Genomic DNA, 15,683 nt, shown 5'->3' with positions numbered 1-15,683 from the left:
AATTGCCGACCTAGAAAATGTACAGAGAACTTTCACGGCGCGCATAACGGAGATAAAACACCTCAATTACTGGGAGCGCTTGAGGTTTCTAAACCTGTATTCCCTGGAACGCAGGAGGGAGAGATACATGATTATATACACCTGGAAAATCCTAGAGGGACTAGTACCGAACTTGCACACGAAAATCACTCACTACGAAAGCAAAAGACTTGGCAGACGATGCACCATCCCCCCAATGAAAAGCAGGGGTGTCACTAGCACGTTAAGAGACCATACAATAAGTGTCAGGGGCCCAAGACTGTTCAACTGCCTCCCAGCACACATAAGGGGGATTACCAACAGACCCCTGGCAGTCTTCAAGCTGGCACTGGACAAGCACCTATAGTCAGTTCCTGATCAGCCGGGCTGTGGCTCGTACGTTGGTTTGCGTGCAGCCAGCAGCAACAGCCTGGTTGATCAGGCGCTGATCCACCAGGAGGCCTGGTCACAGACCGGGCCGCGGGGGCGTTGACCCCCGAAACTCTCTCCAGGTAAACTCCAGGTAAACACACGCACACACACACGCACGCGTGTGTGTGTATGAGTTTGTGTGTGTGTGTGTACTCACCTATTTGTACTCACCTATTTGTGGTTGCAGGGGTCGAGTCACAGCTCCTGGCCCCGCCTCTTCGCTGATTGCTACTAGGTCCTCTCTCTCCCTGCCCCATGAGCTCTATCATACCTCGCCTTAAAACTATGTATGGTTCCTGCCTCCACCACATCACTTTCTAGGCTATTCCATGGCCTGACTACTCTATGACTGAAGAAATACTTCCTAACATCCCTTTGATTCATCTGAGTCTTCAACTTCCAATTGTGACCTCTTGTGTCTGTGTCCCATCTCTGGAACATCCCGTCTTTGTCCACCTCGTCTATTCCGCGCAGTATTTTATATGTCGTTATCATGTCTCCCCTGACCCTCCTGGCCTCCAGTGTCGTCAGGCCGATTTCCCTCAACCTTTTTTCATAGGACAATCCCCGTAGCTCTGGGACTAGTCTTGTTGCAAACCTTTGCACTTTCTCTAATTTCTTGACGTGCTTGACTAGGTGTGGATTCCAAACTGGTGCTGCATACTCCAGTATGGGCCTGACGTAGATGGTGTACAGAGTCTTAAACGAATCCTTACTGAGGTATCGGAACGCTATCCGTAGGTTTGCCAGGCGCCCGTATGCTGCAGCAGTTATCTGATTGATGTGCGCCTCAGGAGATATGCTCGGTGTTATACTCACCCCCAGATCTTTTTCCTTTAGTGAGGTTTGCAGTCTTTGGCCATCTAAACTATATTGTGTCTGCGGTCTTCTTTGCCCTTCCCCAATCTTCATGACTTTGCATTTGGCAGGGTTAAATTCAAGGAGCCAGTTGCTGGACCAGGCTTGTAGCCTGTCCAGATCTCTTTGTAGTCCTGCCTGATCCTCGTCCGATTCGATTCTTCTCATTAACTTCACATCGTCTGCAAACAAGGACACTTCTGAGTCTGTGTGTGTGTGTGTGTGTGTGTGTGTGTGTGTGTGTGTGTGTGTGTGTGTGTGTGTGTGTGTGTGTGTGTGTGTGTGTGTGTGTGATTATGTGTGTGTGTGTATGAATTTGTATGTGTGTGTGTGTGATACACAAATAACCCGCACATAAAAGAGAGAAGCTTACGACGACGTTTCGGTCCGACTTGGACCATTGACAAAGTCACTTTGTCAATGGTCCAAGTCGGACCGAAACGTCGTCGTAAGCTTCTCTCTTTTATGTGCGGGTTATTTGTGTATCGTTCCAGTCACGGTATTGTGCCTTTTTGTTATTTATTTGTGTGTGTGTGTGTGTGTGTGAGAGAGAGAGAGAGACTCAGCAATCAACATTTGCACCAATAACTCACTACAGTTGTGACCGGGTGTGGAAGTGTGAATTGCTCATTACTCTAAAATTTGTTCATGATTGCAGCCATGTATACACGTAAGTAACCATTCTTACAGTATTCATTACCTTTGTAACTTGTGAGTTCATTACCTTTGTAACTTGTGAGTTCATTACCTTGTACCTAGTTCAGCCATCAAAACTTTGGAGCCCGGTCCCTGACCCATTGTGTACCTCTGTAATCTGTAAATACCTTTGTAACTTGTCATGATTGTGACTAGACCTACCTGGAGTTCATTACCTTTGTAAATTGTGAGTTCATTACCTTTGTAAATTGTGAATTCATTACCTCTGTAACTTGCTCAGCTATCAAAACTTTGAGGCCCAGTCCCTGGACCCATTATGTACCTCTGTAATCTTTTGACTACCGCCCACAGGATGGGTATGGGGTGCATAATAAACATATTAAACTAAAAACACGCACACGCACACGCACACGCACACGCACGCGCACACGCGGGATGTACGTGGTTCAATCCCCGGCCGGGTGGAAATGTCGGGCGTTTCCTTACACCTGTTGATCTGTGCTCCAGTTCCCCGAATTAAGCCTGAATGCCTTCCACATCACCCCCCCAGGCGCTGTATAATCCTCTGGTTTTAGCGCTTTCCCCTTGATTATAATAATAATCCTTACACCTGTTATCTCTGTTCCCCTAACAGTAAGTAGCTCCCAGGGTGTTAATCGACTGATGTGGGTTGCATCCTGGGGGACAATACCGAAGGACCCCAATGGAAATAAGACAGATAGTCCTGAATGATGCACTGACTTTCTTGGGTTATCCTGAGTGGTTAAACCTCCGGGGTTAAATATCTTAATAATAATAATAATATATTTACTACAAGTACATGTACAAGGTATACAGTCCTAGCTGACAACAATGACATACTACTATATAGAAAGCCCCTTGCTATACTGAGCATTTCAAGCAAATTAGGTCGGTGTCCCAGAATGCGACCCACACCAGTCAACTTAACACCCAGGTACCCATTTTACTGATGGGTGTAATAAAGTTAGTAGAATTACCGACAATATGTAAAGTAAAAGGACACAATTATATCACACAAATGTTAAACCTAACTTTGTTATTTTTTTTAAATACATTACCTAACAGAATACTCCATTCTACTGAATGAACAGCAATGCATGCAACCATAGGACCTGTCTTTGTAATACTCATTTGTATTTTATAGTTATCTGTTTACAATAATGTCTTATCACTGATTTCATCATTGCTTAGTTAATCTTAAGTTAATTTTAAGCCAGCCCGTAATGCTATGCATATAAGTGGCTTTGGCATGCTGCTCTTACCTGTATTTTTTGTACCTCTGTTTGTATGCTAAAATGTATGCTATGCTAATGTGACATTTTTATTGTGGCAAACAATAAAAATGTCACATTAGTTGCACTTGTCCATTACTCTATAATTTGTTCATGATTGTAGCCAAAGTATAAACGTAAGTAACCATTCTACAGAATTCATTACCTTTGTAACTTGTGAGCTCATTACCTTTGTACCTAGTTCAGCTATCAAAACTTTGGGGGCCCAGTCCCTGGACCCATTACGTACCTCTGTAATCTGTAAATACCTTTGTAACTTGTCATGATTGTGACCAGACTTACCTGGAGTTCATTACCTTTGTAAATTGTGAGTTCATTACCTTTGTAAATTGTGAGTTCATTACCTTTGTAAATTGTGAGTTCATTACCTTTGTAAATTGTGAGTTCATTACCTTTGTAAATTGTGAGTTCATTACCTCTGTAACTTGCTCAGCTATCAAAACTTTGGAGTCCAGTCCCTGGACCAATTATGTACCTCTGTAATCTTTTGACTACCGCCCACAGGATGGGTATGGGGTGCATAATAAACATATTAAACTAACTGTCCTTTTACTTTACTTACTGATGGGTGAACATAGACAACAGGTGTAAAGAAACACGCCCAACGGATGGGAATCGAACCCAGACCCTCGCCATGAGAAGCGATAGCTTTAGCCACCAGGCTAAAAAAAAAAAAAAAAAAAAAAGGAAAAAAAGGCTTGTATGTGGCATAAACTGTGAGCTGCTCTTACAACCCCAGACACGAAGACTTGAGCGCGGACGTTGGTGTAGTGTAGACGAGTTAACTTGGGAGTGAGAGGCTGGAGTTTACTGGTGTTTAGGACTGAGGTTCACTTGATTTAATTTAGGAACTTCATGTTCCCGTTTCTTTTTTCGTGGAAGGAAGCTCTGTTTTTTTTCCTAACTGCACGTATCCTCAGGAAGACGTACCTGCCCATATTTGGGCAATATTTTTTTTTCCTGGACTCCAGGGAGGCAAGGCTCAGTGTGCACGCTTTAGTAGTCCTTAAACATCAACAACGATAAGAACTGCGTGTATAGTTAAGAAGATAAGATAAAATATTACCTTCGACTCCTAGGTGTGAGAGTTACTTCTTAGACAGGAACTCTGCCAAGATGTTGAGATGGCAGCCAGTGAAGTTTGTGCTGGGTCACCCTAGCAGAGGCAAGGTTATCTTTGGTCACCCTGGCATAGGCAGGGCGATGCTGGGTCACCAGGAGTCACACATTGCAGCATTAGGTGTGACTCGGGGTTTCAGCACTACCACCCAGGACAGCTGTACCAGCCCCCAGGTCAGTGGTCAGGGCTCAGCTAAGATAACACAACCTGGCTCATCAGACACATTTGCTGGAACTTGTCAAGGACCCTTATGGAAATGTCACTTGTCTGACTCATTTTTTTTTATATAAGTAACAAGTTGGCCGTCTCCCACCGAGGCAGGGTTACCCAAAAAGAAAGAACATCCCCAAAAAGAAAATACTTTCATCATTCACTGTATAGCCCTTGTGGCTTAGCGCTTCTTTTTTATTATAATAATAATTTCATCATTCAACACTTGCACCTCACTCATACACAATTACTGTTTTTGCAGAGGTGCTCGGAATACAACAGTTTAGAAGCATATTAAAGATATACAACATATTCCTCCAAACTGCCAATATCCCAAACCCCTCCTTTAAAGTGCAGGCATTGTACTTCCCATTTCCAGTACTCAAGTCCGGCTATATAAATAACCGGTTTCCCTGAATCCCTTCACTAAATATTACCCTGCTCACACTCCAACAGATCGTCAGGTCCCAAATACCATTCGTCTCCATTCGCTGTATAATCCTTGTGGCTTAGCGCTTCTTTTTGATTATAATAATAATAATCCATTCACTCGTATCTAACACACTCACGCACGCTTGCTGGAAGTCCAGGCCCCTCACCCACAAAACCTCCTTTACCCCCTCCCTCCAACCTTTACAAGGACGACCCCTACCCCGCCTTCTTTCCCCTACAGATTTATACGCTCTCCATGTCATTCTACTTTGATCCATTTTATCTAAATGACCAAACCACCTCAACAAACCCTCTTCAGCCCTCTGACTAATACTTTTATTAACTCCACACCTTCTCCTAATTTTCACACTCCGAATTCTCTGCATAATATTTAGACCACACATTGCCCTTAGACAGGACATCTCCACTACCTCCAACTGCCTCCTCACTGCAGCATTTATAACCCAAGCTTCATGCCCATATAAGAGTGTTGGTACCACTATACTTTCTTACATTCCCTTCTTTGCCTCCATAGATAATATTTTTTGTCTCCACATATACCTCAATGCACCACTTGCCTTTTTTCCTTCATCAATTCTATGGTTAACCTCATCCTTCGTACATCCATCCACTGACACATCAACTCCCAAATATCTGAAAACATTCACTTTTTCCATACTCCTCCTCTCCAGTTTGATATCCAATTTTTCTTTATCTAAATCATTTGATACCCTCATCACCATACTTTTTTCTATGTTCACTTTGAACTTTCTACCTTTACACACACTCACAAACTCGTCCACTAACCTTTGCAACTTTTCTTTAGAATCTCCCATAAGCACAGTATCATCAGCAAAAAGTAACTGTGTCAATTCCCATTTTGTATTTTTAGTTATCTTAGGTAATTTACACTGTGATAATTGTACTTATGTGTACCTGTGCCTAAATAAATTTGCTTAAAATCTGTCCCTTTGTTCCAGCAGCATTACTTGTATCTATACCCACACATGGGATGTTCCTTATGACATTTCAATCTGTACACAGATAATCCGCACATAGGAGAGAGGAGCTTACGACAATGTTTCGGTCCAACTTGGACCATTTACAAAGTTGTAAGCTCCTCTCTCTTATGTGCGGGTTATTTGTGTATTGTTCTAATTACAGTATTGTGTCTTTTTGTTCAATACTTGTATCTGCTGATATGAAAAGGCCTGGACAATATATGTTGACACTCATCTTTAATTGTGCCTATGGCAACCCTGTATATATTTCAAATAAGTTATAGAAGTATGTTGATCAGGGACTTAACCATAAAATATTTTTCATAAACCATACCCCCGGCCGGGATTGAACCCGCGGTCATAGTCTCAAAACTCCAGCCCGTCGCGTTAGCCACTAGACCAGCTAGCCACGCTAGCTGGAGATTCGTCTGTAAAAACTTGCATTTGTGGTCACAGAGGTGCCTGTGCTAACTTTCCTATGGTGTAGAAATGTACCTAGTTGGATGAATCTTATTGTGGCTAGCTGGTCTAGTGGCTAACGCGATGGGCTGGAGTTTTGAGACTCTATGACCGCGGGTTCAATCCCGGCCGGGGGTATGGTTTATTTGCAATCGTGTCATTACGATTTCTTGAGTCAGAAATATTTTTCATGTACGGTAAATGTTATGGCTTTCTCTTTACCATTTCAGAGTTCATTCTATGTCCTCTCAGGCATTCCCAGTAGTTATATGTACTTTCCTGCTCTGATATCTCATCTACCATGAAGTACGATGTTAGCATAGAATATTGTAGACATGACAAATTCTTTAAAATAAACCATCATGTGCCTGACTTCTCTTATTTTGGAAATTCTTTTAATTCATCTTGCTTTTTCTGTGCTTGGCTATGTTAATTTCTTGTATTTGCTAAATAATAGGTCATGTGATGTTCTTCTAATGTCTTTTATTTATTCTCATTCTTTGAAATGATCTTAATGTTTTGTACATTGTTCTTATTAACCATATGCAAGTAGTAAGAATTTGTTTCCTTTGCTCAGGGGAAGTTATTGATAGCAGTTTTTCATTCAAGTTTTAGTATGTGGTAATCAACACAAGTTCATATGACACCCTTATACAGTGGACCCCCGCATAACGATTACCTCCGAATGTGACCAATTATGTAAGTGTATTTATGTAAGTGCGTTTGTATGTGTATGTTTGGGGGTCTGAAATGGACTAATCTACTTCACAATATTTCTTATGGGAACAAATTCGGTCAGTACTGGCACCTGAACATACTTCTGGAGTGAAAAAATATCGTTAACCGGGGGTCCACTGTATTTTTATCTGTGTGCTACATGTGTGGCTTATTTCCACTGTGGCCTTTTCATCCCAGTCGCAGGAAATGACCCGCAACAGTTGACAACGGAAATCTTATGATAATACAATGCATCAAAACTTTGTTGGACACTTGTGTTATCCTAGTTTAAATCTACATAGTATTTTTTGGCTGAATTCCATTGCTAGTATCATGAAATTATAATAAATTTTGAATGAGTAAGGCATCTTCCTGCTGGTTCCATATCCTGATTGTTGGTAAGGAAGCCGATGGTGGAACAACAGGTCCTGGTTTCATTGCTTCTTGAGCTAGTTAGGTAGTGTTAATCATGATGCATTACATTTGAGCTGAGGCCAAAAATATTGGCAGGCAGCATATTCAAAGGCATTAAAAATTGTGTGTACAATTAGGTATAAGTCAGATATGTACATCCTTGTCATATACATACTAGTTCAGTGAACATAGTTTGAGGGCTAAAAACTTAATAAAATCTTTATTCCTGATTTTGACTTAGGGTTTACATCAAGCCTCCTTCACTGTAACAAAAAGTACAGAATGTAGCATTAACAGGAAAATGGGTGGTGTGCGATTGTTTTCCTGGTTTCTTGAACAGTTTTTTGACATGCAGTTTTCATGGATTCTGTGAGCTTTAAAGTATATGAGCTTTTTCAGTACTACTATATGAAAGCAGATAAATGTTCATTTCAAGATCAACACCGGATCTCTTGTTTTTAGTTAGTTTTATGCAGCCATTGCTTGTACATATTTACATCCTCGATGATGCACTGACTTCTTAGATTATACTGGGTGGCTAACCCTCCCCTGGTTAGAAATCCAAACAAACCTTTATCTTAGACAGTCTTGAGTTGTTTTGTCAGGTGATGCCACACTTGCAGTTGATGAGATTTTGCCATCGTGTTGCACTGTTTTATAACTTAAATTCCTTGTTTCATTGCTTGTTGATAAAGAAGTGTTTTAAAGATGATTATGTAACTACTAAGCAGTAGAAGGGTGTGAGTCGATTGTTTCTTTATCAGCTCGTGTGCCACACATTTGATCACCTGACGCTGTTACATATTTCACTCTACAATTTTTGTTTTTATACCTTAAAATCTTTGTTTTATGTAGCTTTCTCCAGGCCAACTTTATGAAGTGAAGGGAAATTTTCCAAGTGAAAACCAACCCAAATTAAATTTTTTCCAACATTAGCTACATTAAACACAGGTTGGAGCCAAGTACTAATAATTTTAGGATGTATATATGATTAGCATTCTAAAAAAAAAAATACCCAAAGTAAACACATGTTATAAAAGGCCTGTCTATTATATTTTTAAATACTGTAACCATAAATACTGTATATACTACATTTCTGTGTAGACTTCTTTGTTAGGTTAAAAAATTCCTTGTTTTAAAACCATCCCATTTTGATGGCACATTATCAGAGTAATTTGAAGAGGAAGGTAATGTAGAAGGTAAATATTAAACCAATAATTTTAATATGTTAAAAAAAATGTTTTATACAGTACACATTAGTTTTTTATTTCTAATTTAATTCAACAATTGGTGTATATTACCTACATTTGTTCCAGATTCATGCCATTTTGTATTATTTTCTGTGTGAGAGACCTAAATGAAGGACATCAACTTACAAATGCCTTAATTTAGATAACAATCTTTGACTTGGGAAACATCATAGCAGACTACAGGGCATATTGTGCTAATCAAAATGACTCTTTCCTAGGTGCAAGAGGCAAGGGATGATGGTCCTGCACAACAGCCTACCACCTTGAAACCAACACATCAACCATTTGTCAAAAATCTCTTCCTGGGCAAGTAAGGAGGACTGTTTTCTACCATTACCAAGAAGGCCCCAAGTTGCAATGAATATTAGAACTCCTGGTTAAGAATAAATATTTAATTAAGAATATAGAATATGAGCATTAGCATTAAAAATATTATGAATAAGGATACAAGAAAATTAAGAATCAGTAAGAATAAGAATTTATGAGGTAGTGGACAAGACAGCAACCAACCAGGAAAATACTGATACTGCTGTCTTGTGATATGAATGTGAATCATATGACTGCTGAAAATGACCTTAGAGAATGAAATGTACAGTTTCTATTTTTGTGCTGTTTTTGTCTGCATGTGGATTTTCATAATTCACTGACAGATGTTTACTACATACACAAATAACCCGCACATAAAAGAGAGAAGCTTACGACGACGTTTCGGTCCGACTTAACAAATAAGTACAGTACTTACTTCACTAGTTAACACAATAGTTAAAAAGTTTATTAGAAGTGGTACTTCTATACAGTAAACTTTTAAGTACAGTAGCTGTAAAGGGAAACTATGTACTGGTATGACGACGTTTCGGACTGAAACGTCGTCATAAACTTCTCTCTTTTATGTGCGGGTTATTTGTGTATCGTTCCAGTCACGGTATTGTGCCCTTTTTTGTTGCTTACTACATTTTCATGTTTTATCATAAGCCTTTTAAATTTTTGCAGTGGCATGATTATAAACGTGTACAGTGGCAAATAAATCTTAAAAAGTTCTACAGTCATTATACACACATTTTTTGCTTTTCTGTGTTGGGGAACACATGACATATGTCATTCTATTTTGTTTCATCCTCACCAAATGCCTGAACCACCTCAGCAACCCTTCTTCAGCCCTCTGGATAATACGTTTAGTAACCCTTCACCTCCTAATCTCCAAACTATGGATTCTCTGCATAATATTCACACCACATGTTGCCCTCAGACACATCTTCTCCAATGTCTCCAGCCTTCCTTCAGGAACTTTTCTTTTCTGTAAAAGTTAATTACTTTGCTGAATGCTACCCCCTGTAATGTTCTGAGATATTGGCACCAACCCCAGCATTCTCATCAACACTCTTGACCATGGTGCCTAATTTAACCATTGAATTTACATGGTCATATTCTTATCAGATATTTTCCCTGCTATGTAATCATATTACAGTATAACATATCTGTTGTTTTTTACTCAAGGTTTGACAAGAAAATGTTGACATTCCCAGAAGTGTTGGACAGGGATCAACATGAACTGTTACATGAAATGATTGCTCCCATTGAACGATTCTTTATAGAGAAAGGTAAGCCCTATTCTAATCTTGATTTCAGGCTCTTCAGTTTTTCTAGCTTCTCCTTTTTTTTTTTTTTGAGCTTTGTTTTTTCATTTTAATGTATAGGCTTGCTTGCTCTTGCACTTTCCATCTGTTTATCAAACCTATACTGCATACAAGTTCTCAGTGCAGTCATTATTGTAATTTTCAACTTTTCGTAACTACTTTCCTTAAACTTTAGAAATATTCAAAATTTCTTTGGATCCCAATGTAGCTCATAACTATAATGTTTAAATCTTAATTTTCTAATACCAGTACATAGTTTCCCTTTACAGCTACTGTACTTGAAAGTTTAAGAACATAAGAATGGAGGAACACTGCAGAAGGCCTACTGCCCCATGCGAGGCAGGTCCTTATTAAAACGACTACTACCTAAAGCTTCCCTAGAAATAACTCCCGTACCCAATGACACCAATCAAACCCAGCCCCTCCCACTCATATATTTGTCCAGTCTCTTAAAGCTACCCAAGGTCCTAGCCTCTATCACCCCACTGGGAAGACTGTTCCACGCGTCTACAACTCTGTTAGAAAACCAGTACTTACCTATGTCCTTTCTAAATCTAAATTTATCCAACTTAAATCCATTATTCCTGGTTCTTACCTGGTTCGACACCCTCAGTACTTATTAATATCTCCCTTGTTTATGCCCGTCATCCACTTATACACTTCACTGATATCTCCCCTCATTCTACGCCTCTCCAGAGAGTGGAGATTTAAGGCTTTGAGTCTATCTTCATACGGGAGATTCCTTACACAGTAAATCATTTTAGTCATTCTTCTCTGTATGTTCTCTAATGAGTCTATATCCATCCTGTAGTAAGGGGGCCAAAACTGAGCAGCATAATCTAAATGAGGCCTCACTAGTGATGTATAGAGCTGTAAAATAACTTTTGGACTTCTGTTACTTATACTTCTTGAGATAAATCCAAGTAATCTGTTGGCCTTGTTGTGCACACTAAGGCACTGCTGTCTTGGCTTTAGATTTCTGCTTACCATGACTCCCAAGTCTTTTTCATATTCTGTATGATCAAGCTCTACTTCACCTAGATTATAGCTTCAAGGGTTATTTTCATTACCAAGGGCAAGTACCTTACACTTATCCACATTGAACTTCATCTGCCATTTTTCAGACCAAGACATTAATTTGTCCAAATCGTCCTGGAGTTTATTGATATCCTCCTCAGAGTGAATTATGCGGCCTATCTTTGTATCATCAGCAAATTTACTCATGTCACTCATAATCCCTTCATCAAGGTCATTAATGTAAATTATGAACAAGAGAGGGCCTAAAACTGATCCTTGTGGAATGCCACTAGTGACTAATCCCCATTCAGATTTCACTCCATTAATGGTAACTCTCTGCTTTCTATTGGTAAGCCATGCCTCAATCCATGCTAGAACTTTACCTCCTATACCATGAGCTGCCACTTTTCTTAAGAGTCTCTTGTGAGGTACTCTATCGAAGGCTTTAGTAAAATCCAAATAAACAACATCATATTCCTTATCACTGTCAACTGCCTCAAATGTTCTATTGAAGAACGTCAGTAAGTTTGTCAGGCAGGAACAACCTCTCGTGAATCCATGCTGAGATTCATTTATCAAGTTATGCTCTTCAAGGTGACTTCTGATAATGTCATCTATAATTGATTCTAATAACTTGCCCACTATAGATGTCAGGCTTATTGGATGGTAATTTGAAGGAGTGGACTTATCCCCTGATTTGAATATAGGAACCACATTAGCCATCTTCCACAACTCTGGCACAACACCGGTAAGGATGGACGCATTGAATACACTCGTTAATGGCTGACTAAGCTCCATCTTGCATTCCTTAAGTACCCTGGAAAACAACTCATCGGGTCCCGGGGACTTATTTTGCTTCAGTTTGTCTATCTGTTTAATAACCATGTCCCTCGTGACAGTAATATTAGTTAACTTAAATTCATCAGGAACTAAATAATTGTTAATTACTGGAATCTCATTTACATCTTCCTGTGTAAAAACTGACAAAAAATAGTCATTAAATAAGGAACACATTTCCAGTTCATTATCTGTCAGCTGTCCATTCCCAGTTTTCAGAGGTCCTACTTTTTCCTTCACCTTCGTCCTATACTCTTGAAAGAACCCCTTTGGATTAGTCTTTGATTCATTAGCAACTCTAATTTCATAGTCACGTTTAGCCTTTCTAATCGCCTTTTTTACTTCTCTTTTAAGCTGAACATATTGGTCAGTAAGGTTAACCTCTCCTCTTCTGATGCGCCTATAAATTCCCCTTTTCTCCCCTAATAGATGCTTTAGCCTCCTGTTAACCCATTTGGGATCGTTATTATTAGACCTAATTTCTCTCTGGGGAATGTATATACTCTGGGCACTGTGTGCATTATTAAGAAAACAATCATAAAAGCAGATCCCTTCATATTCATAAGTATGATTATCGTCAATAAAATCATTAGCTAGATAACCCCAATCAAGATTAGACAGATGTTCCCTAAGTCTATTATAATCGGCAGAACGAAAATCAGGGATTTTTACTGTATTATCATTATTCTTGCATTCCCAATTAATGCTAAAAGTGATGGATTTGTGATCACTTGCGCCAAGCTCTTCAGTGATCTCCAGATTATTCACGAGTGTTTCCTTATTTGACAAGACTAGGTCTAGCAAATTATTACCCCTGGTAGGCTCAGTTACACTCTGAAAGTTTACTGTATAAAAGTACCACTTCTAATAAACTTTTTAACTATTGTGTTAACTAGTGAAGTAAGTACTGTACTTCTTTGTTAATATCATTCTGGATGTTAATAACTAATGTTATTCATCTGCTAGTCCCCATTTCAGTATATGTATGGGAATTTGAGAGTTTCATTATCTAAAATTTCACAATAGATTAAATACTAATGATTGGACACCATGAGTTTAGCTCTGCTATTGTAGCTACAAATCAATATAAAATGAAATACTTTCAGCAAAAGCAGTTTCACCCTTCAAATGTAAGATCAAAAAACAAATTTAACAGTTATAAAAATTATGCTTATTATGCATGTAATATGATCTTCGGGTGTTAGTAAACTCTCAGTAAATGATGATACAGTAACTGAAGCTATATGGAACAAACACACAACAGACACGTTAACTGAAAGTTGGTTGTTATATGTCCGTAATGGCAAATTGAAATTTGGTCAAGAAATGAAAAACATTACATTACAATTGTTTTTGGAGTGATGTTTAGATTTTTTCTCTTTCTGAATCAAATATATTCATTACAGTATATGAAAATGCTCGTGGTGACATATTGTAATAAACTTTCCCCTAAACAAATCCAACACTTTTTCATAGGCCTGTGAGGACTACCATTTGACTGTGACATCCAGTTAATCGTAGTGCAGTTAAGAGAGCGCAGTACTTTTAATCCATTATTTATATATACTATAGTATGTTATAATTGTATATAGTCATACTAGAGTGAATGTAATCTTTGTATAAAGAGAGTCTTTTTATTCAGATTTGCTCAATAAATGCATACTGTTTTACTGTGATTATTTTTATGTAGCCTACAGTCAGTGAAAATAAATAAAGAATACATAGGTAGTAGGTTGGTAGACAGCAACCGCCCAGGGAGGTACTACCGTCCTGCCAAGTGAGTGTAAAACGAAAGCCTGTAACTGTTTTACATGATGGTAGGATTGCTGGTGTCCTTTTTTCTGTCTCATGAACATGCAAAATTTCAGGTACGTCTTGCTACTTCTACTTACACTCAGGTCACACTACACATACATGTACAAGCGTATATATACATACCCCTCTGGGTTTTCTTCTATTTTCTTTCTAGTTCTTGTTCTTGTTTATTTCCTCTTATCTCCATGGGAAAGTGGAACAGAATTCTTCCTCCGTAGGCCATGCGTGTTGTAAGAGGCGACTAAAATGCCAGGAGCAAGGGGCTAGTAACCCCTTCTCCTGTATATATTACTAAATTTGAAAGGAGAAACTTTGGTTTTTTTTTTTGGGCCACCCCGCCTCGGTGGGATACGGCCGGTGTGTTGAAAGAAAGAAAGAAAGATGTATTCCAAATTAGGAAACATGCATGAATGTTTTCTGTTAAATTGTTTTTGACTTACAAATACTATTATTTTTTCTTTAGTGGATGGAGCCAAGATTGATAAGGAAGCCAGTATTCCTCCTGAAACACTCCAAGGATTAAAAGAATTAGGCCTATATGGCCAGCAGATTCCAGAAGAATATGGTGGTCTTGGGCTGGGGGCCACAGAATATGCACGCATTGCTGAAATTCTTGCACTGGATGGATCTATAGCTGTTACACTTGCTGCTCACCAAGCCATTGGATTAAAGGTATCTTCCATGTTGCAATGTGTCATATTAGCATCATATATACAGTGATACCTCTCATATCCGAACTATATGGGCCGAGACTGATTCGGAAATGTGGAGTTTCCAGATACACGAGGGGAAAAAATGCGTATCCGCATCGTCATTTGCCATCGGTGATGGTGTTGTAGGTTTAAAAACTGAGTCCAACGTCGTCTGGCAGTGGGACCAGACACTCTGGACTCGATTAACAGCCTCCCAGATTTCACAGACCACAGGACCATAACTTTTCAAATGGGCTGTGGACAGTGGATGCTCCAAATACTCCAAAAGTGTTTCGACACCTGCCCTTACTGCTGAAGTTTTTGATCTTGGAGGCATTGGGTCGTCATTGTCATTGTCACTTTCGGAATGTTCCAGGTGTAACACTGATTCTGAAATCTCTGCATCCGTCAGAGATTGCTCACACTAACCAGTCCTGCACGTCGTCTTCTGTAGTTTCTTGCCCCAACCTTGGACCAACCTGCATCCACATGCAACAATATTTCCCTTTTTTCTTTTTTTTTCCTAGAGCAAATACATTCCTGGCCCTCTTTGGTGCCATACACAAGATAGCTAGGACAAAATAGCTGTAATAATGCTAAAAGGAAGGTGAAGAGCACGTCTCCTAGTGATCAACTGGTACACTAAAGTGTGCGCCAAGTTTAATTCAGCCTTCCGCCATATCCAAATGGCTGTTCGGATATGTTGGTAATAATTTTAGAATTTGGCCCTTTCCCAGGGCCTGTTTGGATATTGGCAAGGGTCGGATACAGGCAGGCTAGATATGTGAGGTACCACTGTACATAGAA

General features: G+C 39.4%; 1 protein-coding gene across 3 annotated transcripts in view; it reads left to right on the top strand.

Moving 5' to 3' along the window:
- Positions 1 to 3,989: 3,989 nt before the first annotated feature.
- The window catches only part of LOC128695765 (complex I assembly factor ACAD9, mitochondrial), a 66,261-nt gene continuing 54,567 nt past the window's right edge, over positions 3,990 to 15,683 (top strand). Inside the window, exons 1-4 of one of the 3 annotated variants that reach the window (XM_070093018.1) lie at positions 3,990 to 4,571; positions 9,100 to 9,191; positions 10,376 to 10,479; positions 14,648 to 14,856. In XM_070093018.1, the coding sequence (XP_069949119.1) occupies positions 4,395 to 4,571; positions 9,100 to 9,191; positions 10,376 to 10,479; positions 14,648 to 14,856 (582 nt within the window). In that variant the 5' untranslated portion in view covers positions 3,990 to 4,394. The remainder of the gene's footprint in view (positions 4,572 to 9,099; positions 9,192 to 10,375; positions 10,480 to 14,647; positions 14,857 to 15,683) is intronic. The other 2 variants (XM_070093015.1, XM_070093017.1) reach the window with 2 other exon arrangements.

Source organism: Cherax quadricarinatus, chromosome 41 (assembly GCF_038502225.1).
Source record: "Cherax quadricarinatus isolate ZL_2023a chromosome 41, ASM3850222v1, whole genome shotgun sequence".
Taxonomy (NCBI): domain Eukaryota; kingdom Metazoa; phylum Arthropoda; class Malacostraca; order Decapoda; family Parastacidae; genus Cherax; species Cherax quadricarinatus.
Note: the sequence above shows the minus strand (reverse complement) of the source record. Positions and strands in the feature narration are given on the sequence as shown.